Genomic DNA, 26,408 nt, shown 5'->3' with positions numbered 1-26,408 from the left:
ATGTGAAGCGTCTGGGGTAAACCATGGAAAGTTGTGTGGGGCCTGGATGTGGAAAGGGAGCTGTTGTTTCGGTGCATTATTACATGACAGCTAGAGACTGAGTGTGAACGAATGGGGCCTTTGGTGTCTTTTCCTAGCGCTACCTCGCACACGTGAGGGGGGAGGGGGTTGTTATTTCCTGTGGGGTGAGGTGGCGATGGGATTGAATAAAGGCAGACAGTATGAATTATGTACATGTGTATATATGTATATGTCTGTGTGTGTATATATATGTATACATTGAGATGTATAGGTATGTATATTTGCGTGTGTGGACATGTATGTATATACATGTGTATGTGGGTGGGTTGGGCCATTCTTTCGTCTGTTTCCTTGCGCTACCTTGCTAATGTGGGAGACAGCGACAAAGCAAAATAAAGATAGATAGATACTTTTTTCTAATTTTTCTTTTTTTGTATTGTATGTATGGATGGTCATAAGTTGCATAGGTCATAAGTCAGGGAGCAATCTGTATTTGAGGTATTGATTTGTGAGGATTGTGTACTTACAGTGAATATAGAAAAATAACTGCTATTTTATGATTTTCAGGATATGTTTGTGTATACATAAACACACTTATATATATGTATGATACATTTTTGTATACATACATGCACATATGCATATCAACATAGGCAGACATATACAGATATACACATGTACATTTTCATAGTTGCTTGCCTTCATCCATTCCTGTCGCTGCCCGACCCCACAGGAAACAGCATCGCTACCCCCTGCTTCAGTGAGATATTGCCAGGAAAACAGATAAAAAGGCCACATTTGTTCACTTTCAATCTTTAGCTGTCATGTGTAATGCACAGAAACCACAGCTCCCTATCCACATCCAGGCCCCACAGACCCTTCCATGGTTTACCCCAGACGTTTCACATGCTATGGTTCAGTCCATTGACAGCAGGTCAGTGTGTATATGAGTGGATGGGCCATTCTTTGTCTGCTTCCTGGCACTACCTCACTGACATGGGAAACAGCAATTAAGTATGATGATAATGATAGATATTCTTTTTGTATATTAGTAGTCCCCCCATTGGTGCTGTACGCATGTGAGGCATGGGCCATAGACAAAAATGTAAAGGTTATGATGAATGTGTTTGAAATTAAATGTTTGATGACATGGTGTAAGGAGGGTTGATCGAATAAGAAATGATCGAGAAAGAGAGAGGTGTGATATTCAGATGATTATATATAAGAGAACTAGAGGGTATGCTGAAATTGTCTTGTATTAATTGTTAATTTATCATTAACATGATTTAAATTTTGTGTATAGTAGTACTTTCATTGGTGCTGTTTGGATATGTGGCATTAACTTTGGACAGTAATGTAAAGAATAGGACAGATGTGTTGGAAATAACATGTTTGTAGTGTGAGGAGGGTTGATTGAATAAGAAATGTTAGGTAGCAGGAGGAGTATGTACAAGGGAACTAAGAGGATGTGCTGAAATGGCGTGGTCATGTGGAGAGGATGAGCAAGGTTTGGATGATTGATAGTTTATACATATCAGAAGTGGAAGGAGCTAGGAAAAGTGGAAGGATGGAGTAAATGATGTTTTGAAGGCTCAGGATCTGTACATTCAGGAGGGTATGAGGCATGCAGGGGATAAAGTGATTTGGAGTAATGTGGTTTACAGGGGATGATGTGCTGTTAGGGTGCTAAACCAGGGCATATGAAGCAGCTGGTGAAAACCATGGAAAGGTTTTTGGGGCCTGGTTGTGGATGGGGACTCTGGTTTCATTGCATTATATGTGGCAGCTAAAGATTGGATGTGAGGGAATGAGGCCATTTCTTTTTCTGTTCCTGTTGCTGCTTTGCAAACATGGGAAATAGTGGCAAACGCATTTGAAAAACTGTATGAACTTTTTGTGAATATGGGTCATGTATACTGGGTTGTATTTTATTTCTATCTGGTGTAGGAAGAGAGGAAAGTGATTGGTTCTCAGTGAATGTAGGTTTGCGGCAGGGGTGTGTGATGTCTCCATGGTTGTTTAATTTGTTTATGGATGGGGTTGTTAGGGAGGTAAATGCAAGAGTTTTGGAAAGAGGGGCAAGTATGACGTCTGTTGGGGATGAGAGAGCTTGGGAAGTGAGTCAGTTGTTGTTCGCTGATGATACAGCGCTGGTGGCTGATTCATGTGAGAAACTGCAGAAGCTGGTGACTGAGTTTGGTAAAGTGTGTGGAAGAAGAAAGTTAAGAGTAAATGTGAATAAGAGCAAGGTTATTAGGTACAGTAGGGTTGAGGGTCAAGTCAATTGGGAGGTGAGTTTGAATGGAGAAAAACTGGAGGAAGTGAAGTGTTTTAGATATCTGGGAGTGGATCTGGCAGCGGATGGAACCATGGAAGCGGAAGTGAATCATAGGGTGGGGGAGGGGGCGAAAATTCTGGGGGCCTTGAAGAATGTGTGGAAGTCGAGAACATTATCTCGGAAAGCAAAAATGGGTATGTTTGAAGGAATAGTGGTTCCAACAATGTTGTATGGTTGCGAGGCATGGGCTATGGATAGAGTTGTGCGCAGGAGGATGGATGTGCTGGAAATGAGATGTTTGAGGACAATGTGTGGTGTGAGGTGGTTTGATCGAGTGAGTAACGTAAGGGTAAGAGATGTGTGGAAATGAAAAGAGCGTGGTTGAGAGAGCAGAAGAGGGTGTTTTGAAGTGGTTTGGGCACATGGAGAGAATGAGTGAGGAAAGATTGACCAAGAGGATATATGTGTCGGAGGTGGAGGGAACGAGGAGAAGAGGGAGACCAAATTGGAGGTGGAAAGATGGAGTGAAAAAGATTTTGTGTGATCGGGGCCTGAACATGCAGGAGGGTGAAAGGAGGGCAAGGAATAGAGTGAATTGGAGCGATGTGGTATACCGGGGTTGACGTGCTGTCAGTGGATTGAATCAAGGCATGTGAAGCGTCTGGGGTAAACCATGGAAAGCTGTGTAGGTATGTATATTTGCGTGTGTGGACGTATGTATATACATGTGTATGGGGGGGTTGGGCCATTTCTTTCGTCTGTTTCCTTGCGCTACCTCGCAAACGCGGGAGACAGCGACAAAGTATAAAAAAAAAAAAAAAAAATCTCCAAATATATGAAATAAGTATATTTTGAACTAAAAAGCCTGTTGTTTGTCATAGTTGGGGAGATGTGTGTAGGAAAAAAGATTGCCTTTGCTTACATTTATGGGTTTACATGTTCAGTAAGTAACAATTTATATTGCAGTTTGAACACTCGAGAGACTACACTGTATTAGTAACAGAAGACTTTTTGGAGCACTGTGCAGATGGTGCACTCTCAATTGAAGTATGGGGTCACAGATCAGCTGGCTTTGGTTTAACTCGATCAGGGTGGGAAGTTGACCAGCAGTTGGCAAAAGCACGTTCTCTTGTTGACAGGTAAGAATTCAGTGTAAAATGTCTGTCCATTTCTTAATATTACAGAATTTTTGATATATTGCTCTGCTTTGGGTGGCCCTGACCAAACCCCATCCATTTGGTGTAGTAGATATGTGCTCCTTTATTCTGATCCACCTCTTCATGTATGTATGTACTTAAGCTGTCTGTCAGTTTACCTTTAATTTTTCATTTAAACCATTCCTTTTTATACCACTCACTTTCTTTTAACACTCATCCATTCATAGTACTGGCTATCTTTTTGTCTAGCTTAAATTGTTAACCACACAACCGATTCCAAAGGCTGGATCATGTGCTTACAAGTATTCAGTTCACTTGCATAACTTCAACCAATGTCCATTGTGTTAATGTGAAAAAATGACCTTTCATTCGAATATATATGTCTCTTGATTTTCATTGTTTGCACCAAGTTTATATATTTGTTGATGGAATAGTTTCCATAGGATAAATGCTGAATATTCCAGTGATACAATTTCTTACATTTACATTCTCATCCCAACTCATACTAATGAGCCTCCCTTTGTATGACTAGTTATCCTCCTGAATGCATATTGCTTTTTAGTGTATACTATCTCTTGACTTTGTTCTGATTTTTATGCTTGTGTTTTCTGACATTTTATTGTTACTCGACGCACTTTAGCTTGATGTATGAGGAATTTTGCTGTGAATCATCCTTGTGCTACACCATATTATCTTACTTTTGGTCATATTTTCTCTAAACTTTCTCCTCTCACACATTCTCCCAAATTCTGTCACCAGCTTCAGGAACTACTCTGTGGAGTTTGCCACCAGAGCATTCTCATCTATAAACAGTGCTTGATTCACTTCCCATAACCTACCATCCCTTGCAAAATGAAGACATGCCCCTTTCTCTTAAAAACCTTGCATATACCTTCCTCACCACCATGTCCATGAACTTTGTTGACACAGATCCACTTTCACAGAGAATCACTAACCTTCTCTCCTACTTTTACACATGCCTTACCCTCCTTGTAAAACTCCTCAAAGCATTTAGTAACTTTCCATTTGCCCCATTTTCTTGTACCCTTCCTTGCTTATGCTTTCTCCATGATGTTATCATTATTCAAAAAAAGGCACTTAATGTTAGTGCCACGACTGATATGTGTAGTGAATACGTTTCTCTTGCATATCATCACAATTGTGGTATTGACTTCCACTTATGGTTTTCTGATTATGATGATAATGTACTTGTGACATTCCATATAGTAACTCTTCTCATTGTACATGATACAGTAGTTTTTTTTTTTCATACATATTCACCATTTCCTGTATTAGCGAGGTTGTGGTAAGAACTGAATGTACTTCGGCATGGGTCTGGCAGCTCATCAGTTGCTTGCCATTGAGGCTTTAATGAGAGCAGTATCTGCATCGTAAAGGGGGAGGTGAGGGACCTTGTTCTTCAGGCACTATTGGAGGAAGCTCAGAGCCTTGTTCCTCAGGTACTGTTCGGAAAAGCAAAGAGCTTGGCTCCTCAGGTGCTGGTGGGGTAGGCAAGGAGCTTTATTCCTCAGGTACTGATTGTGAAGGTGATGAGTATTGTTCCTCAGATAATGGTGGAGGAGGTGACAAGTCTTGTACCTCAACTACTGTTTGGGTAGATGAGGATTCTAGTTTCTCAGGTATTGGTGGGTGAAGGAAGTGATATTGTTCTGTAGATACAAGTGGGGAAAGGTTACTGATGGGGAGGTAGTTTACTAAATAATCTTTTGTAGCATCTGTATCATTACATGGTCTGTGTTCCACCAAGATTTTAGTGATGACTTCATTGTATAAAATGAATTATTCAGGATTATTAGAAGCTTCAGGTTTATTAAATACAGAGGATGTGAAATCCTGTATGTCATATGAATGGATATGGCTTGTACCAATGGTATACTCATTCTAAACCTGACCTTCACTGTATCAGATGCGGGGTGACATTTGGAATATCTGTTTTAGAAAGAAGTGTCTTATGTGCTGCATATAAAGAACAGTAATGGAAAATTGATTTGTACAGAAAAGCATTAGCAGTTCAGCTAGGCAAGCTGAGGCATTGATTGTATATCGGTATATCATGTTCTGGGTGAATGATATGATAAATTGTATTTAATTTATGCTTTGTAGTATTTTTTTTATATAGATCTCTTTATTAAGTTTTTGCCTAATGCATGATATCATAATTATCTATATATTCATACCTAGCCTATCCTTGAGTCCTAAACAAATGTGGATATGACAAATATGCATATACCTGCCTATCATTTTCTGTATGTGCTGTATATTATTTACATTGCATTAATAATGTTTTGAATGTTATTTGGCACATTATTTCCATTAATTACATAAAGTTTTGAGTGTAGTTTATGAGTGTTTTAATGCTGAATGGTGTCTAACCCCATATTTACATGAAAATGGAGTGTCACGATATAGCGCTTTGATACTGCTCAAACTTTTTTGGTGCCTGTCTTTTTTATGTCCCAACACTGCTATACAGTTCTATATAATGTTTCTCAGCAGGTAGGCATTGTGTTTGTTCTTGTGACATTGATGAAACAAATATAATAAATCTAAATTGCTAGTCACAGCAGATTTTCATCCAGTTTAATACTTTTGCTGTATAGTTAAACTTTAGGCTGGTTTGCAAAATGTCAACAATCATCAAGCAGAAAATGAAAGTATTGATTGGATACTTTCTGCCTCTTTTTTGATATTAGAAGGAGATACATTTTCTGGAACTGACACGAAAATTTATTTTTCATTTTTGTATTATTTTTATTATTATCATCATGATCCATAATGAATAAAGAGAAATAGTAATTTACATAGAAATTGCAAAAATGAATGAAAAATTTTTCTTCCATGAATTTTACTTGTATACTCACCTAAGTTAACAAACAGCTTGAATCCCATAGATCTGGGGATAAGGAAGAAAGAATACTTCCCACATATTCCATGCATGTTTTAGAAGGTGTTTGAATGGATGGTGAAAGAGGGACTGGAAACCATACTCTTATTGTATCTTTAATTTCTAAAAGTTGGAACATAAGTGTCTAGATAGTATTCCTCACTGCTCATTCTCTTTCAAAGTCCCAGGCCTGGTTGTCTGATTGTGTGTAGATGTAACCAAGACAAGAAGAAGAAAGAAGTAGGTTGTATGTTTGAGTTGAGGAGAGGAACCTAGATATTCTATCTCTGAGCAGAGCAGAGCAAAGCTAAAAGGAAAGGGGACGAATAGTATTGGAGTGTCTAAGGTGTAAAGTCAAACATTGATATAAGGGATACAGCTGATGGGGGAGTTGTGGAAATTAGTGAAAATGTAGGGAGTTGAGCCCCAGAATGATGTAGGTAAAGATGAAAGTGGATTGTAAGATGGTGCTTTTTAGAGCTTATGCACAGTGGCAGTATTGTGACCACTGAGGTTGGAGATGCTGCTACTATAGAAAGTAAAGGAAGCTGAAAACTGGGAAAAGTTATTAAGTTTAAGCATCTCGAGGGGATACTCTAGTTTTACTCGAGTATCCAAGTCTCACCCTGTCTTCTTGTGGTGACTTGTTATTACACCCTTTAGGGGGGGAACTAAAGGGGAGGCATTGCCCAATTACATGAGGGCAGTACTTTTAGATTTGGGCAAACACTTGAGTTGTGCCTGTCACTTTGTTTTTTAACAATTTTAGAGCCTTGCTGTCTCTCGAAACACTGCTCTGGAGTTGCCCTCTGCCAGTGACCTGTCAAGGGTGAGACACAAAAGGCTAAGAAGCAGTACTGGAGTTTACCATCTTTTTTGAGGGTTAAAAGAGATGAGTGGTTGAGGGTGATGGGGCTGAATGTGAATGATGAGAGTAAAAGGAGGGAGATTGCGGAGAGGTTTAAAAGTTTTAGAGTGGATGTGCAAGGGATTGTGGAAACCCATATCCTTGGATAGGGTGTGTCGAGTGAAAGTGGAAATGATGAATGCAAGTTATGAGAGGGTATGGAAGACCTGGTATGGACAGGAATGAGTGAAAATTGTCGATGAAGAGGAAAAGAAGGATGTGCAATTCTACTATCACTAAGAGTATGGGAGTATTTTACAGAGCATAGATGGAATGGATGAAAAATAGTGTGGGTGAAAAGAAGGATTAGGATTGTGATGTAAGTATGAGTATGTGTATTTGCACTTGTGAATTTGAAGACTGTATGAGGTAAGGATGACATGCTTTTCTGAAGAAATTTGAATGACTTTATAAATGGTTTTAAGAATGAGAGAAACATGGTCGTATTGGGGGATATGAATGCAAAAGTGGGATGTGATGAAATTGGTGAGATAGTTGGTAAATGGGGAGTGCCTGAGGTAAATGGGAACAGAAGTTATCTGGTGGATATTTGTGCTGAGAGGGGTTTATTCCTTGCAAACACCTTTTTTCAGTACAAGATGATTCACAGATATACATGGATGAGGAATGATGGAAGAGGAGCAAAAAGTTTTGATTGACTATGTGGGAGTGGATGAAAGATTGAGAAAGGCCATGCTTGATTAGAGGATCAGAGAGAAGTAGAGGTATGGTGTAAGGAAGAATGGAGAGGTAAGAGTGTTGGCAAGCGAGAAGATGAATCAGAAACAATGCAGGGAGAAGTATGAAAGGAAGGTAATTGAAAGCTTAGATGGAAGTGCAGTGAATGTACGAATGCAGTCATGTGTGAATGAGATGTTTAAGATGTTTAGAAATACTGTTAAAGGTTGTAGAATCACTAGTTGGATGCAAGGTAGTGAGATACAGAAATATAAAGGGCAATTTATGGTGGACAGAAGAGATTAGAAATGCTGTTGAAGAGAAGAAATAGGCATGTGGTAGATTGCTTGATAGGAATGTACCAGGTGGTAGATTGCTTGATAGGAATGTACCAGTGGAAGTTCAGCAAATGGGGAGGGAAGACTGAGCAGATGAAGGTTTTGGAAAGAAGTTAAGGGGAACCTTTTGGGATGATAAGAAACTATATTGGAGGGAGGTGAACAAGGAAAGAGGTGGATGTAAGAGTGGAAATGTTGATGCAAGAAGTAAGGAAGTAAAGTTGCTGAATCAAAAGGGGGAAGTGAGAGGGAGATGGATAGGGTATTTTGAAGAACTGATAAATTTAGGAGAAGGAGAGGCAGCAGTTGTTATATGTATAGGTATGGAGGATGGTAGGAAGAAGATACAAGTGCAAGTGTCTGTAGCAAAAAGGGAGGTAAGAAGGGCACAAGTGCAATTGTCTTTAGCAAAAAGGGAGGTATGAAGGGCAATACTGAGGCTGAAAGTAGGAAAGACACCTGGAGTAGATGGGATTATGGCTGAAATGCTGAAGTATGGAGGAGAAAGTATGATAGAGTGAATGCATCTTATATGTAATTCAGCATGGAAATAGAAGCTTGTGGTGCCTGAGGATTGGGTGAAAGCTATTATTGAACCTTTCTTCAAAGGAAAAGGTGCTAAGGATGTATGTAGCAATTATAGGGGAATGAGTCTGCTATGTTTTTTAATTTTCCAAAAAAAGGAAGAGAGAAGGGGGCCAAGTGAGGATATTCCCTCTAAGGCTCAGTCCTCTGTTCTTAACGCTACCTCGCTAATGCGGGAAATGGCAAATATGTATGACAAAACTCTGTTAAGCATACCAGGAAAAGTTTTTTTTTATACTTTGTCGTGGGGCCCATGCCTTACAACCATATAACATTGTTGGAACCACTATTTTTATAGTAAAGGTGACTCTGGAAAAGTATCAAGCAAAAGATAAGAAGTTGTATGCAGCTTTTATGGATCTAGCTTATGAGAGTCGAGTGGAATGCTTTGTGGGATGTTAAGGATGTATGGAATAAGGGGACAGTTGTTGGTGTGAAAGCCTTCTATAGAGGAGCAAACGCATGTGTAAGAGTGGATGGAGAGTGGAGCGAAAGTGTTGGGATACATGTAGGTGTGAGGGAGGGCTGTAAGATGTCACTGCGGCTTTTTGATTTATATATGGATTGAGTGAAAAGAGAGATGAAAGCAAAACTGTGGAAAAAGGGTGCAGAAATGGAGTGTGGCAACGAGATATGGTGGCTAGTGGCAAACCTGTTTGCAGATGATACTGTATTGTTTGCTTAGAGTGAAGAGTAGTTGCAGAAGGTTGTAAGTGTGTTTTATGAAGTGTATGTAAGCATAGACAATTGAAGGTAAATGCAAGTAAAAGTAAAGTAATGGTTTTTGAAGGGAAACAGTGAAAGTATTGATTTTGTAAAACCATATAGAATCAAAGAAGGAAGGTACTAAATTGTGCTTTGGATATTTGGAAAAAGACCAGAAGAAGTGAAAGAATTTAAGTACATAGAAACTGTCTTGGGTGAGTGTGTTGATATGGAAGGAGAGATAAGGGGTAGAGAGGCATTGCTTTCCTTAATAGAATAATGAAGGGTAGAGGTATAAGTATGGAAGTGAAGAGAGTATTAAGGGACAGCATAGTCCTCCCAACCCTGACCGATGGAGCCAATACATGGACGTGGCATGAGTTACAGAGGTCAAGAATCCAGGCTATGGAAATCAGCCATTTTAGAAGAGCATGTGTTGTAACTAGATGGAACAAAGAAAGAAATGAAAGGGTGTATGAGAGATGGGGTATGTTAGGGTATGCAATGGGAGTGAAGTGTGGAGTGGTAGAATGGGTGAAACATAATTCTTTGAGGTGGTTTGGGCATGTGGAAAGAATGCAAGACTGGGAGTTTACAAGGAAAGTGTTTGATCATACAATTAAAGGGGTTGGTTTGAGTGGAAGACCACCTGTGACATGGGCAAATAGGATGAAGGTATACTGGAGGGAGAGAAATAGTGTAAGAATGTGTGGAATGTTGTATGTGAGGGGGGCATGTAAGGACAGGGATAAGTGGAGACTCTCTTTGCTGTGGCCATCCCTTGATGGGAATTCCTGGAGTGAATAGGTGTCAGAGATATAGATTGGTAGATAGATGCACCTGGAGATGAGAGAATTGAAGAAGGAAAAGGATTGTTTTAGTAGATGGTAAATGTGTCAGATAGTTTGATACAAGGGGTCAGTTATTAACAATGGGTTATTTAAATGAGAGAAGGCATAACATGGCAGTTTAGTAAATGATTAGGGGGAATATGGGGTGCCTGATGTTGTGAATAAAAATAGTTAACATGCATGAGTTACATACGTGAGTAGGGAAGATGGAAAGAGGCATCATTGGATTATGTACTAGCCGTAGGCATGCAAAGGAGAGACTCATAGATTTGAATGTGTTGAGAGGGGTAGCTGATGGGCTGTTAGAAAATTAATTGGTGGAGGTGAAGGATGAAAGTTTGTAAATGATTTAGGGAAAGAGGAAATTATATTGATGAAATGAGAATTGTGAAAGTAAGTGAGCTTGGAAAAGAGGCTTTTGAGAAGAGAAGATAGGAGAGATTTACTGTAGAATTGCCTACATGTGAGAGAAGTATGTGGCAAGCAGAAGGTGGAAGTTGGGTGGAAGAGAAAGGCTAGTGAGAGTTGTGATGATGAAATTAGGTTCTTAGTGAAACAGAAAAGTGTTGTATGGGTGTTATGTGCAAGGAAGGAGTGCAAGTGCTTGGAAAATGTTCAAGAGAAAGTGGAAGGAGGTCAAGAGGAAAGTCAAGGGGCTGAAAAAAAGGGTTAATGAAGGTAGGTATGAGTGAATATCAACAAACTTCAGGGTGAATAAGAAAATGTTTTAGAAGGAGCTGAATGGTGTGAGAAGATGCAAACAAATGGGAACTTCAGTGATGGAAGCAAACAGGGAAGTAGTAACTGGGAGGAATGAAGAGGATATGGAGTGAATATTTTAAAGGATTCTTAAAGGTGTTTAATGATAGGTTGGCAAGTGTGGGATGTTTTGATGCTGAGGTATGCAAAGTGAGAAAATTATGGAAGTGCTTTAATGAAAAGATTAGAGATGGTGAAAGCATAGCATAAGATGAAGTTTGCCAAAATGGCTGAAATCAGTGGGATTGCAGATCAGGTTTAGAAGAAAGCTGGTGATTATGATGTTGATTTGTTAGTTAGAAATTTCATTGTATGTGTACCACATCATTCCAGTTCACTCAATCCTGTGTATGCCTGTCACTTGCTGCATGTTTACTTGTTTTCATTCCATCATTCCATCTCCAGCTTGGTCTCCTACTTGTCCCTTCTGCTTCTGACACTTAAATTCTCTTTGTCAAACTGTCTTCACTCTTTCACTCCATATGCTCATACTATTTCAGCACACCCTTTTCAGTTCTTTCAATCATGCTCTTCTTATTATCACACCACTCTTACCCTTTTAATATATACCCAATCAAACCACCTCTCTTCACATATTGTCTTCGTACATTTCATTTCAACACCTCATTCCTCTTCTGCTCATCCATGTCTATATCTCATGCATTGTTTTCATACAGCATTGCTGGGGCTTCTGTTCCTTCAAACATAATCATTTTTACCCTCCCATATAACAACCTCTCTTTCCACATATTTGTAAGTGCTCCCAGAACCTCCTCCCCTCTGACTCACTTCTGCTTCCATGGTTCCATTTGCTGCCATGTCCACAATATATTATTATTATTATGGATTTGTATGTAGCATTTATGGATCTGGAGAAGGCATATGATAGAGTTGATAGAGATGCTCTGTGGAAGGTATTAAGAATATATGGTGTGGGAGGAAAGTTGTTAGAAGCAGTGAAAAGTTTTTACCGAGGATGTAAGGCATGTGTACGTGTAGGAAGAGAGGAAAGTGATTGGTTCTCAGTGAATGTAGGTTTGCGGCAGGGGTGTGTGATGTCTCCATGGTTGTTTAATTTGTTTATGGATGGGGTTGTTAGGGAGGTAAATGCAAGAGTTTTGGAAAGAGGGGCAAGTATGAAGTCTGTTGGGGATGAGAGAGCTTGGGAAGTGAGTCAGTTGTTGTTCGCTGATGATACAGCGCTGGTGGCTGATTCATGTGAGAAACTGCAGAAGCTGGTGACTGAGTTTGGTAAAGTGTGTGGAAGAAGAAAGTTAAGAGTAAATGTGAATAAGAGCAAGGTTATTAGGTACAGTAGGGTTGAGGGTCAAGTCAATTGGGAGGTGAGTTTGAATGGAGAAAAACTGGAGGAAGTGAAGTGTTTTAGATATCTGGGAGTGGATCTGGCAGCGGATGGAACCATGAAAGCGGAAGTGGATCATAGGGTGGGGGAGGGGGCGAAAATTCTGGGGGCCTTGAAGAATGTGTGGAAGTCGAGAACATTATCTCGGAAAGCAAAAATGGGTATGTTTGAAGGAATAGTGGTTCCAACAATGTTGTATGGTTGCGAGGCGTGGGCTATGGATAGAGTTGTGCGCAGGAGGATGGATGTGCTGGAAATGAGATGTTTGAGGACAATGTGTGGTGTGAGGTGGTTTGATCGAGTGAGTAACGTAAGAGAGATGTGTGGAAATAAAAAGAGCGTGGTTGAGAGAGCAGAAGAGGGTGTTTTGAAGTGGTTTGGGCACATGGAGAGAATGAGTGAGGAAAGATTGACCAAGAGGATATATGTGTCGGAGGTGGAGGGAACGAGGAGAAGAGGGAGACCAAATTGGAGGTGGAAAGATGGAGTGAAAAAGATTTTGTGTGATCGGGGCCTGAACATGCAGGAGGGTGAAAGGAGGGCAAGGAATAGAGTGAATTGGAGCGATGTGGTATACCGGGGTTGACGTGCTGTCAGTGGATTGAATCAAGGCATGTGAAGCGTCTGGGGTAAACCATGGAAAGCTGTGTAGGTGTGTATATTTGCGTGTGTGGACGTATGTATATACATGTGTATGGGGGGGGTTGGGCCATTTCTTTCGTCTGTTTCCTTGCGCTACCTCGCAAACGTGGGAGACAGCGACAAAGTATAATAAAAAAATAAAATAGTATTGATTGATAGGCATGTGAAAGAGAGACTTTGTGGTATAAATGTTCTGGGAGGGGCAACTGGTGGGATGTTTAAGCACTTCCTTGTGGAAGTGAGGGTGAAGATTTGGAGAGGTTTTCAGAAAAGAGGAGAGAATGTAGGGGAGAAAAGAGGAGAGTGGTGAGAGAAAGTGAGCTTGGAAAGGAGATTTGTGTGAGGAAATACCAGGAAAGATTGAGTGGAAAATGGAAAATGGTGAGAGCAAATGAAGTTTGGGGAGTGGGGTAAGGATTGGGAGGTATTTAGGGAAGCATTGATGGCATGTGCAAGGGATGTGTGTGGCATGCGAAAGGTGGGAGGTGGGCAGATTAGAAAGGGTAGTGAGTGATTGGATGAAATAAAGTACCTAATGGAAGAGAAAAGGGAGGCATTTGGGTGGTACTTACTAGAAAGGAGTACAAATGATAGGGAGATGTATAAGAGAAAGCAGCAGGAGCTCAAGAGGAAGGTGCTCAGGTTGGAAAAGAGGGCAATTGAGAGTTTGGGTGAGAATCTCATTAAACTTTAGGGAGAATAAAAAGATGTTTTGGAAGGAGACAAATAATGTGCAAAAGACAAGAGAACAAATGGGGACATCGGTGAATGGAGCAAAAGGGAGAAGCGATAACAAGTAGTGATGGCATGAGGAGGAAATGAAGTAAGTGTTTTTAAAGATTTTTAAATGTGTTTGATGATAGAGTGGCAGATGTAGGGTGTTTGGGTCATTTATGAAATGTTGCAAGGAGGCTGGAGTGGATGGTTTTGCTGTTGAATTTATCAAGAAAGGGGGTGACTGTTGTTGATTGACTATTTAGTATTTTGATTGCATCTATGGATTATGATAAGGTACCTGAGGATTGGCGGAATGCATGTTTAGTGCTGTTGAATAAAAGCATGCTGCATAAAGGTGAGTGTTCAGACTACTGAGATATAAGTTTGTTGAGTGCCCCTGAGAGAGTGAAGGCATGTACAGAGCATCAGACTGGGGAGGAACTTTGTGGTACCAGAAGTGGTTGAGGATGTTTGGAACAGGTGTTTGCACTGAGTGTGCGTGAGGAATACTTAGAGAATCATTTGGATTTGAAAGTGGCATTTATGGATGTGAAGAAAGCATATGGTAGGGTTGATAAAGATGCCTTGTGGAAGATTTTAAGAATATGCAGTGTGGGAGGAAAGCTGCTAGAAGTAGTTAGGAGTTTTTATCAAGGGTGCAAAGCATGTATATGAGTAGGAAGTGAGGAGAGTGAATGGTTCCAAGGGAAAGTTGGTCTGCAGCCATGGTGTGTGATGTCACCATGGTTGTTAAATTTGTTTAGGATCGGTTGGTGAGGGAGGTTTGTGAGTCTTGGAGAGAGGGGTGAGTATGCAGTCTGTGGGGGATGAAAGGGCTTAGGAAGTGAGTCAGTTTTTGTTTGAGGTTGATACAGCTTTGGTGGCAGATTCGATTGATAAACTGCAGAAGTGGGTGACTGAGTTTGAAAGGGTCTTTGGAAGGAGGAAGTTAAGAGTAAATGTAAATAAAAGCAAGGATATTATGTTTATCAGAGTCAAGGTACATGTTAGTTGGAGTGTGAGTTTGAATGGAAAAAAAAAACTGAAGAAAGTTAAGTGTTTTAGATACCAGGGAGTGGACATGTCAGCAAATGGAACCATGGAAGCAGAAGTGAGGCATAGGGTGGGTGAGGGGGCAAAGGTTCTGGAAGTTCTGAAGAATAAGTGAACTGAGAGATCATTACCTGGGAGGGCTAAAATGGGTATGTTTGAAGGTAAAGTAGTTTCAATATCTTTTAATGGATGCAAGGTATGGGATGTAGATAAGACCATGTGGAGGAGGATGGGTGTGTTGGAAATAAAATGTTTGAGGGTGATATGTTCTGTGGTTTGGTCAAGTAAGTAATGAAAGTGTAAGAGACAGGTGTGGTAATAAAAAAGTGTGGTTGAGAGAGCAGAAGAGGGGTACTGAAATATTTAGGACATAAATAGAAAATGAGTGAGGAAGAGATTGACAAAGAGGATGTATGTATCAGAAGTGGAGGGCACAAGGAGAGTGGGGAGACCAGTTTGGAGATGGAAGGGTGGAATGAAAAAGATTTTGAGATATCGGGTCCTGAACAAGCAGGAGGATGAAAGGTGTGCATGGTATAGAGGGAATTGGAATGATGTTCTATACTAGGATTGACCTGCTGTCAATGTGGACTGAACCAGGGCATGTGAAGCATCTGGGTTAAACCATTGAAGGGTCTGTGAGGCCTGTTTATGGATAGAGAGCTTTGTGTTCAGTGCATTACACGTGATAGCTTGAGAATGGATGTGAGCAGATGTATTCATTATTTTTATGTTCCTGGCACTGCCTTGCTAGTGCAGGAAACGGCGGTTAAGTATGAAAAATAATATATGTGCACACACACACACACACACACACACACACACACACACACACACACACACACATTTCCTGGGCCCTACCCCAAGAGTTCTTTGTCTTTATGAGGCTCCTGCACCATTCAGGAAACTGGTCATGTCCACCATTCAGGACCATTGATCATACTGTGGTGTGATTTCGTGTTTATATCATGTTGGGAGATTGGGTAGTTGAGAAGCTCATTTTTAGTGTCTTCATTGTGATAGATATTTCTTTGGCATGAAGGGTTTTGAGATAAGCAGAATTGGTGTTTGTAGTGTTGTTGATGTCGAGAACTTAAGTGAGAAAGTGTACTTGTATGAGTATGGAGAGAGTGGTTTCAGGTGGGTGTGTCTGGAGGCGTAGTGTTTAAGACTGAATTGGAGAGCATTTTTTAGTTCTTGTCAGGTCATTTTAGTTTGTATGTGTTTGTCAGTGTTAGTGTTTAGGATGGAAGGATCCAAGTGCATATGTTACTGAAGTGTAAGGCATGGGGTAGGGTATTTGTTTTTGCTTGGGGGTTGGTGGTTAATTATGGGAAGGATCTAGTGCTGTTGCAAAGACTTTAGTACCAAGAATATTGAGATGGGATTGAATTAGGAGGATCTTTGTTTCACTGTGTGTATGCAGAGTGTTTGTGGTTGCAAGGCAGCCAGTGATTGTTCTCAGTGCCTTGTTTTGTGTGGATTGTAGCTTTGACATATTTGCTTTTGACAGGGTGGAAGACCAGGCAGCTGAGGAATAGTTGTGTGTGTCGTATGTGATGCCCACAATAGTTGGTGTTTTGTTGAGTAGGAGTGATTGGCCATTCAAGGTTGCGGGAGGGTGCAGGTTGGATTCGTGTCTGTCTGAGGTCAGAAGGGTGACTGAAGACTTCTGTGGAGTAGCAGACATTCTGTTCTAGGTGAGCCACTGTTCTTGTTCTATTATGTAGTGTTGCATGTTTGTTGTTGCTACTGTAGTGTCAGGTTGCAGTGATGTGATTATAAGATTGTCTGCATATGAGAGGACTTTCTTACTGTGGTCTGTAAGAGGTAATGGGTGGTCATGTTGGAAGATATTGAAGAGGGTTGGAGAAAAACTGCTCCATAGGGAACTCAACTGAAGAGCATAAGGACTGTAAAGGTTATGCTTTTGTAAGTGAATCTGCCTTATTGGCCAGTTTTGAAGTTGGCCAACCAAATTCTGTAATTTTTGTGGAGGATGTTGAAAAATATCTTTTGCAAGTCGGATGTCAGGATGACCACCTTTGACATGGGAAAACAAGTAGAAGAGCCCTGGAGGGAGAGAAATTTGGAAGAATACATGGAATGTTGAATGCAAGGAAGGCATGTTAGAACAGGGATAAGTGGAGATCCTTTTGCTATGGCTACCCCCTGATGGGAGTTCATAGATGGAATGGGCATCAGAGATTATGTCAGGGTACATTGTTAAATGCTTTGTTGATGTTTGTTGCTTCTAATTCCGTGTTAGATGGGTGCTGTAGTTGGTTGAATCCATCTAGACATCTTAGTTCCCCCTTTTCTTCGTGTATAAACTGACTGTTCTAAGTCTTCTATCTCATTCTTGTATCTCTTCTGATGATGTGATCATTACGCAAAAGTGCACTTGGGAACTAACTGTGTTTGATTTTTTTCATGGTTATCAGCAAATACTAGATCATGCACATCAAAGTGACCTATTACAATATGTATACATACATACATTATTATTATACTTTTTTATTGTTCTTGATCGCTGTTTCCCCCTTCAGCGAGGTTGTGCTAACAAACAGGTGAATAAAGACCCATCCTCTCATAAATATACATGTATACATACATACACATACATATATATATTTTTTTTTCATACATATTTGCCATTTCCTGCATTAGCAAGGTAGTGTTAAGAACAGAAGACTGAGCCTTAGAGAGAAAAATCCTCACTTGAACTCCTTCTCTGTTCCCTCCTTAGGAAAAGAAAAACTGGAGGAGAGGATTTCCCGCCCCCTGCTCCCTCCCCTTTTAGTCCCTTTCTGTGACGCGCAGGGAATATGTGGGAAGTATTTTTTCTCCCCATCCCAGATATATTATGCTTAATTGTTGTTTCCTACATCAGTGAGGTAGCACAAGGAAACAGATGAAGAATGGCCCAACCACTCGTATACATGTATAATACATAAACGCACATGTATATACATATCAGTGTATACATACATATACATACAGATACACAGACATACAGATATATACACATGTACTTATTCATACTTGCTTGCCTTCATCCATTTCTGTCACTACCCCTGCTTCAGCGAAGTAGTGCCAGGAAAACAGACTAAAAAGGCCACATTCGTTCACACTCAGTCTCGAGCTGTCATTTGTAATGCACCGAAACCACAGCTCCCTACCCACATCTAGGCCCTGCAGACCTTTCCATGGTTTATTTATGGCTTATTCTATGGTTTGTTGAGTATTCCTGGTAAATTATATGGGAGGATATTGATTGAGAGGGTAAAGGCATGTACAGGGCATCAGATTGGGGAAGAGCAGTGTGGTTTCAGAAGTGGTAGAGGATGTGTGGATCAGGTGTTTGCTTTGAAGAATGTATGTGAGAAATACTTAGAAAAGCAAATGGATTTGTATGTAGCATTTATGGATCTGGAGAAGGCATATGATACAAGTTGATAGTGATGCTCTTTGGAAGGTATTAAGAATATATGGTGTGGGAGGCAAGTTATTAGAAGCAGTGAAAAGTTTTTATCGAGGATGTAAGGCATGTGTACATGTAGGAAGAGAGGAAAGTGATTGGTACTCAGTGAATGTAGGTTTGTAGCAGGGGTGTGTGATGTCTCCATGGTTGTTTAATTTGTTTATGGTTGGGGTTGTTAGGGAGGTGAATGCAAGAGTTTTGGAAAGAGGGGCAAGTATGCAGTCTGTTGTGGATGAGAGAGCTTGGAAAGTGAGTCAGTTGTTGTTCACTGATGATACAGCGCTGGTGGCTGATTCATGTGAGAAACTGCAGTAGCTGGTGGCTGAGTTTGGTAAAGTGTGTGAAAGAAGAAAGTTAAGAGCAAATGTGAATGAGAGCAAGGTTATTAGGTACAGTAGGGTTAAGGGTCGTCAGTTGGGAGGTAAGTTTGAATGGAGAAAAACTGGAGGAAGTAAAGTGTTTTAGATATCTGGGAGTGGATCTGGCAGTGGATAGAACCATGGAAGTGGAAGTGAATCATAGGGTGGGGGAGGGGGCGAAAATTCTGGGAGCCTTGAAGAATGTTTGGAAGTCGAGAACATTATCTCAGAAAGCAAAAATGGGTATGTTTGAAGGAATAGTGGTTCCAACAATGTTATATGGTTGCGAGGCGTGGGCTATGGATAGAGTTGTGCGCAGGAGGATGGATGTGCTGGAAATGAGATGTTTGAGGACAATATGTGGTGTGAGTAAGTATTGTAAGGGTAAGAGAGATGTGTGGAAATAAAAAGAGTGTGGTTGAGAGAGCAGAAGAGGGTGTTTTGAAATGGTTTGGTCACATGGAGAGAATGAGTGAGGAAAGATTGACCAAGAGGATATATGTGTCGGAGGTGGAGGGAACGAGGAGAAGTGGGAGACCAAATTGGAGGTGGAAAGATGGAGTGAAAAAGATTTTGAGTGATCGGGTCCTGAACATGCAGGAGGGTGAAAGGCATGCAAGGAATAGAGTGAATTGGAACAATGTGGTATACAGTGGTCGACGTGCTGTCAATGGATTGAATCAGGGCATGTGAAGCATCTGGGGTAAACCATGGAAAGTTCTGTGGGGCCTGGATGTGGAAAGGGAGCTGTGGTTTCGGTGCATTATTACATGACAGCTAGAGACTGAGTGTGAACGAATGTGGCCTTTGTTGTCTTTTCCTAGCGCTACCTCGCACACATGAGGGGAGAGGGGGTTGTTATTTCATGTGTGGCAGGGTGGCGATGGGAATAAATAAAAGCAGACAGTATGAATTATGTACATGTGTATATATGTATATGTCTGTGTGTGTATATATATGTGTACATTGAGATGTATAGGTATGTATATTTGCGTGTGTGGACGTGTATGTATATACATGTGTATATTGGTGGGTTGGGCCATTCTTTCATCTGCTTCCTTGCGCTACCTCGCTAACACGGGAGACAGCGACAAAGCAAAATGAATAGATATATATAAATTTTCTATACATGTGTCACATGTTTCATGGACACAATTTACCTCATCAGGTGGCAATAATTGATAGTTACTTTAATCCCAACATCACAGCAGAAGTACATCCGGCATCTATCATCATATACAACACAGCATCCTAACCAACAAGGACTGTTAAAGGGAGAATAGGGGGTACCATGTGTTTAAGGAGGGTTATGTGGTGGGGTTGGTCTGGGTAGTTAGATGTGTCTTGGACCAGTTTTTTTTATGTTTTTGCCTCTTGTTAATTCTTTCATAATGATTTAGTTGATAATAGGTTGGGCTTTAAAGTTGCCTTGGACAAATTGAAGTTTTTAGTATTAGCAATTAAGACATTCATTGACATTATGGGCATTGTAATTAGCAGAAGGATATAAAGTTACCAGATTTTTAAGGTCTACAGGGTAATCATTTTCATGACAGTGTTCAGCGATCACAGTTTTTAGTCATCCCCATGTAATGAGTGACGGTGTCAATAACATCTCTTGGCTACAGTTTTTCTGGTCTGGCCAATGTATACATCTTGACATCCCTTACATTTGACAGCATAAACACTCACAATTGTTGGATGATTTGGCCTGCTTTTAAGTAAGGTCTTACCAATACTGTTCTTGTAGTGGAAGGGAGCATAAAGGCACTGTTTTTTACTACCTGTCTTACTTTAGCTACGTTGGGAGAATAGAGCAACACAAAACATTTAGACCTATCGTCATTTGTCACATTTTTGTTACTAGATGCATAAAATGTTTTCCTAGCTTTCAGCATGCCTTGTTCACAAATTACTTAGGATAGCATAACTGCTTAAAGTTACATCTTATATGACTACATTCATCTACCAGGCTTATGGGATCACATGTCGGTAGTGCTCTAAAAAACTTAGACTTTACTACAGACATTTTTTACAGAAGAATCATGTACTGAAAAATAATGAATATAGATAACATTCAGAGTTGGTAGGCTTCTTATAGATCTTAAAGGACAAATGATCAGATTCCCGGGTTATCAACACATCAAGAAATGGCTGTTTGCCTTTTTCCCATTCAATCTTGAATTTGATGGTGGAGTGGGTGTTATTTGATTCATTAAAGAAAACATCACAATCTTGGGAAGATGACCATAAGGACCACACATCCTCAACATATCTGAACCAGACTTTTGGATGATTATTGATTGAAGTTAGAATTTCACTCTCAGAGTATTCCATGAATAAGTTGCTGAGATAGGACTAAGTGGATTTCCCATGGCAAGACCAAATTTCTGTATATAAAAGTTACCTTCATCTTGGATAATATTATTAGAAACACAAAGCTCTACTAAGTCAATGAAAGTTTTTATGGGCATGGGCTAGACAAGACAAAGATCAAGCAGTTACCTCCATAGGTATGTGATGGTTTCATTTTTGTCAGTGGGAACTTTTGTGAAAAGGGAATTCACATCAAAATTAATGAGCTTATGATCAGGCAAATTGATTTTCCTAACTTCATTTACAAAATCTGAGCTGTTGATGACATGTGATGGAGAGATTTTTCCATGAACATTGCTAAGGTGCTTTGCTAACCATTTATATAATCTATAACATCTTTGCCACCCCTCACATCAGTGAGGTAGTGCCAGGAAAACAAACAAATAAAGGCCACATTCGCTCACAGTCTCTAGTTATCATTTGTAATGTACTGAAGGCCACAGTCTCTAGCCGTCATTTGTAATGCACTGAAATCACAACTCCCTATCCACATCCACAGACCTTTCCATGGTTTTACCTCAGACGTTTCACATATGCACCAGAGTAAGCAAAATAGTTGTATGAGAATTTGATTAGATGGAGATGCAAGTAGACTTCAGCACAATGTTCAAATGGGGAGAAGATAACATGATCAAATTTAAAGAGAATGAATTTGATTAGATATGTTGTATAACAAGTACAAACACTTAGTGACACAGTATAAGGGCCCAGCATAGAACGCAGTAGGAAGTCCAGCAAGTGTGAAAGATTTGGGTGTCATTATATATAATCAACTAACATTCAGAGAACATGTTATGATAGCCCTCTGTAACCATTAATGAGTTGTGAAATTTAAGAACTTTTGTTTTAAGGGACTGAAAACTATTGTATACATAGGAAGCAGAATTGAATATTGCAGTGTATAATCACCAGCAAAACTAATGAATATAAATGCATTGTGAAGAATTCAGAAGCATTTCTTGAGCAAAATTGAGGGGATTGAATGCTTGAACTCGCATGAAAGGCAGAAAGAACTGGAACTCTGTCTTCTAGAAATAAGAAGAGAAAGGTACATGGCAACAAATTGAAGGTGTAAAAGAAACATATTGAACATAAAAGCATCTAAAGGAAATTACTGAGTTATTAAGTCTGCAAGACTACCACAGAACAAACCAAAATTACATCAGACAAAAATATACAAATTCCCTGGTAGGAATATTGAACAGTCATATGATATTCTCCCTGGAGGAATGAGAAATATGCAAGGAGCAGTTATAGAAACATGTAAAATAAAATACTGTGGTTGAAAATCAATTCAAAATAAACCTAGAATAAACAGACATACAACAGCAGAAAGAAACCATCTTATTTATCATGCAAGATGAGCGGCAAGCTTAATGTGTTAGCCCTGCCATCATGGGAATGTCTCATCTTAAGTATATGTAGTTAGGTAGGTATCAATTCTTGACAATCACTAAAACTTTTAACCTCCCCTCTCTCATTCTAGCACCCTCACTCCTTAACCCCGCCAGCAACTTTTCCCACTTACTCTACCACCCTTTCCTATTTACCTCACCTTTCATTAGTTTCAAAATTCACCTTCAGTCGCTCCTCCAGCCATATCTCTTTTCATTGCCCTCACCCACTTTCAACTCTCACCCTTTACTCATTTATCCCCCACTAATCCCTCACCTCCTTTGCTTGCTCACTTATTAGAATTCCCTTGCTCCTTTCTTTTTTCTTTACAACTTGTTTCCCCTTCACTTGCAACCACTACCATAAAATAGCTTTACCATCTGTGCCTGCTTCTTCACCATAATATCTTCATTGATACCTTTACACTGCTCCTGATACATATTATGTCACTACATCTCTCATTTAAACTGACTTCCCCAACTCTGCCCTACTGCCTCAGAATGCCACTTCCATCTTGTCCACCAACTTCTTCAGTGCTCTTCTCCCACATCACCAACACCTATTCCTTCAGCACACTTTGTCCCTCAACTACTCTCAATATTTCACACACTGCTGCCGCCTATAGTTGTTTCCTCAAAACATTTTTTCTCCACCAATACAATCTTCATAATCAGCTCACCTTTCACATCACTTACCTGCCCTGCTGAAGTACACTTAATCCCTGAAATATCAGGTTGATTCAAGTATGAAAATGCTCATTGTATGTAGAAAAAAAAGTGTTAGTCTTAATAATTATGATTTTAAAGATGTATAGAATATTTCCTGTTTGGTCCATGATAATTTTTGGTTAAGGATCTCCAATATGCTTAGGATGAATACTATTTTAATTACTGAAATATCCACCAATAGATGGAGTGAGCTCACTCGGAAGATTGAAGTGTGGGTGGAGATTCAGGAGCTGGGAGAATGTGGAGATTATGTGTCTGTAGAAGTATCTCCTCAGAAGGACGTCTTAACAGGAGGTGTGTATCAGCTACGCCAGGGTCAGCAGCGGCGAATTGTATGCAGAGTTAAACCAGTGATGAACTCTGGAACATTGCCTCTTATTTGTGAGGTCAGTATGCATTTAAAAGATATTTATCTTAATGTTCTCATGAGTCATTTAGCAGGAATGTATTTTATTTGTTTATTTATTCATAATTACCTCAGGACTAAGATCCTTCTAAAGCCTCATGCAGCTGAAGGCTGTGCTACTTTCATTAGCAGGGAAATGTAGACTCCTTTGATGTAAGAAGTTCTTTGATGAGTCTGTATTCCCAATGATACAGCCTTGCCAATGATGTCTTCACTCACGGTGTAACCATGAGTAGTTAGAGTCCAGTAACACCTACAGATACAACAGAGCTGTGACCTAGACAAAACAGAGCACTCACAACAATCACTGGCTTTCTGAGAACTATGAATACACAACACTGTCACAATCGTACAAATATCATCTCAATACAGTCCCACCACAACATGCTCTGCACTCCATTGTATGCAACAATACTAAACTTCTCCCATCCTAACCACTGTTACTGACCACCAGTCCCAAGAAGAAACAAAAGTTTACCCCTGCATTGCATTTCAGTAACCTGTACTTACAAAATCCCCTCACCCCCATTAAATATGACACTGATAAAACACATACTGAAATAATCTGGTAACATTAAACAACCAACCTCCCAACTCAATTTTAAACTCCAACCCTCAACATAAAATCATAAGAAAGCACACTCCCAGACAAACTTGAATTACACTCTCCTGCTTATTCTTTGGAGGTCACCCATCGCTGCAATGCTACAAACACTGTTTCAACATATCCCAAGACTTTAGCAGGGTTGAGGAACAGGTTAGTTGGGATGTAAGTTTGAATGGAGAAAACTTGAAGGAAGTAATTTGTTTTAGATACCAGGGAGAAGATATGGCAGCAAGTGGTACTATAGAAGCAAAAGTAAATTATAGTTTAGTTGAGGTGGTCAAGGTTCTGGGAGTGGTGAAGGATGTGTAGAAAGAACTTTCTCTGGAAGGGCAAAAATGTGTATGTTTGAAGATATAGTAGTTCCAATATTATTTGGATGCAAGACATGGGCTATAGATAAAGTTGTGTGGAAGAGAATGGATTTGTTGGAAATGAAATGTTTTGAGGACAATATGAGTTGCAAGGTGATTTGATCAAGTAAGTAGTGAAAGGGTAAGAGAAAAATTTGATAATAAAAAGTGTGGTTGAGAGAGCTGAAGAGGGTTGTTGAAATGGTTTGCACATACAAAGAGAATGAGTGAGGAAAGCTTGACAAAGAGGATATATGTGTCATAAACGGATGGAACAAGAACAGGGAAACCAAATTGGAGATGGAAGGATGGAATGAAAAAGCATTTGAGAAATTGAGGCCTGAGCTTGCAGGAACATGAAGAGCCATGAGTACTGCACTGAAACCACAACCAGACCCCTCAGAGATTTCAGTGGTTTATCCCAGACACTTCACATGCTATGGATCAGTCCATTGATAGCATGGCGACCGCAGCATACTACATGGTTCCAGTTCACTCTATTCAATGCACACCTTTCACCCTACTGCATGGCAGGCCCCGACCACTCAAAATCTTTCTCACTCCATCCTTCCATCTATAATTTGGTCTCCCTGTCCTTGTTTTTCTCTCCACCTCTGGTGCATATCTCTTCTTTGTCAACCTTTCCTCATTCCTTCTCTCCACATGTCCAAATCAGTACCGCACACCCTCTTCAGCTGTCTCAACCACACCCTTTTTATTACCACACATCTCTTTTACCCCTTCATTACTTACTCAATCAAACTACCTCACACCACATATTGCCCTCAAACATTTCATTTCCAACAAATATACACCCTCCTTTGCATAGCCTTATTTATAGCTCATGCCTCACATCTATATGATATTGTAGAACAACTATTCCCTCAAACATATCCATTTTTGCCCTCACAGATAATTTTGTCTCTTTCCACACATAGAGGATTGATTTGATTTAAGCAATGCTGTGTGGGTGACAGCTTGATATTTCGGTGTTTCTCAAGAAAATCCCCATTTTTATTGAATTTACTGTCATTGTTAAACCTGATTATAGATACATAGAAATAGGGTATTTTTTATAAATGACTTATTAAATGTGTGAATTTTTATAAATGACTTAGTAAATATGTGAATTTTTACTCAGTAGTTTTTTAAAGTAATTTTAAACCTCCATCCAGGCTATTACGAATATCAGCATTGGGTCAGTATGTGGTCGTTTGAAATGCCAGAGACAACTTGACTCATACACAGAAGAAGATCTTAGTGTTCTTAGAGAGAGATGGAGTGAGGCCTTGAAACGAAGAAGGATGTACCTTGATCAACAGGTAAATACATCAGAATATTAGAGGAAAATTGTTTTCAGCATTGATTTCTTAAATGTTTATTGAAAATGAAGTCTGTTTTATGTGAGGAATGGGGATTTTTAGTATTGGCATGTGATTTCTTCCTGTGATGCCACCTGGAGCACCTTAGAATCGTAAACATGCAGGATAAGAGGAGTGTAAAACTGCAAGTTTTTGTACTGCATGTGGAATAGATGCAGTAGTTGTGGATCATAGTCAGCATAGTAGTATTACATTTCTCCCTAAAAGTTTTTCATATTATGTCATAGGTATTGAATGGTGTTTTTGTTGTTGTCTCCTGGCTTGAGTGACAATGAAAAGTCAGCATATCTTAGGAATATGGTAATGTCCGCAAGTTGCTTTTAGGGATCGATGCTTTATTTGAGGTCTGTTTGTTTGATGAC

General features: G+C 39.9%; 1 protein-coding gene across 1 annotated transcript in view; it reads left to right on the top strand.

The window, feature by feature from the left end:
• The window catches only part of Khc-73 (Kinesin heavy chain 73), a 785,588-nt gene that overhangs the window by 488,506 nt on the left and 270,674 nt on the right, over positions 1 to 26,408 (top strand). The window contains exons 20-22 of the mRNA XM_071670193.1: positions 3,266 to 3,438; positions 23,483 to 23,687; positions 25,840 to 25,986. Coding sequence (XP_071526294.1) covers positions 3,266 to 3,438; positions 23,483 to 23,687; positions 25,840 to 25,986 — 525 coding nt within the window. The remainder of the gene's footprint in view (positions 1 to 3,265; positions 3,439 to 23,482; positions 23,688 to 25,839; positions 25,987 to 26,408) is intronic.

The sequence above is a fragment of the Panulirus ornatus genome, chromosome 14, assembly GCF_036320965.1.
Source record: "Panulirus ornatus isolate Po-2019 chromosome 14, ASM3632096v1, whole genome shotgun sequence".
NCBI classification, from domain to species: domain Eukaryota; kingdom Metazoa; phylum Arthropoda; class Malacostraca; order Decapoda; family Palinuridae; genus Panulirus; species Panulirus ornatus.
This window is presented reverse-complemented; position numbering and strand designations above follow the sequence as displayed.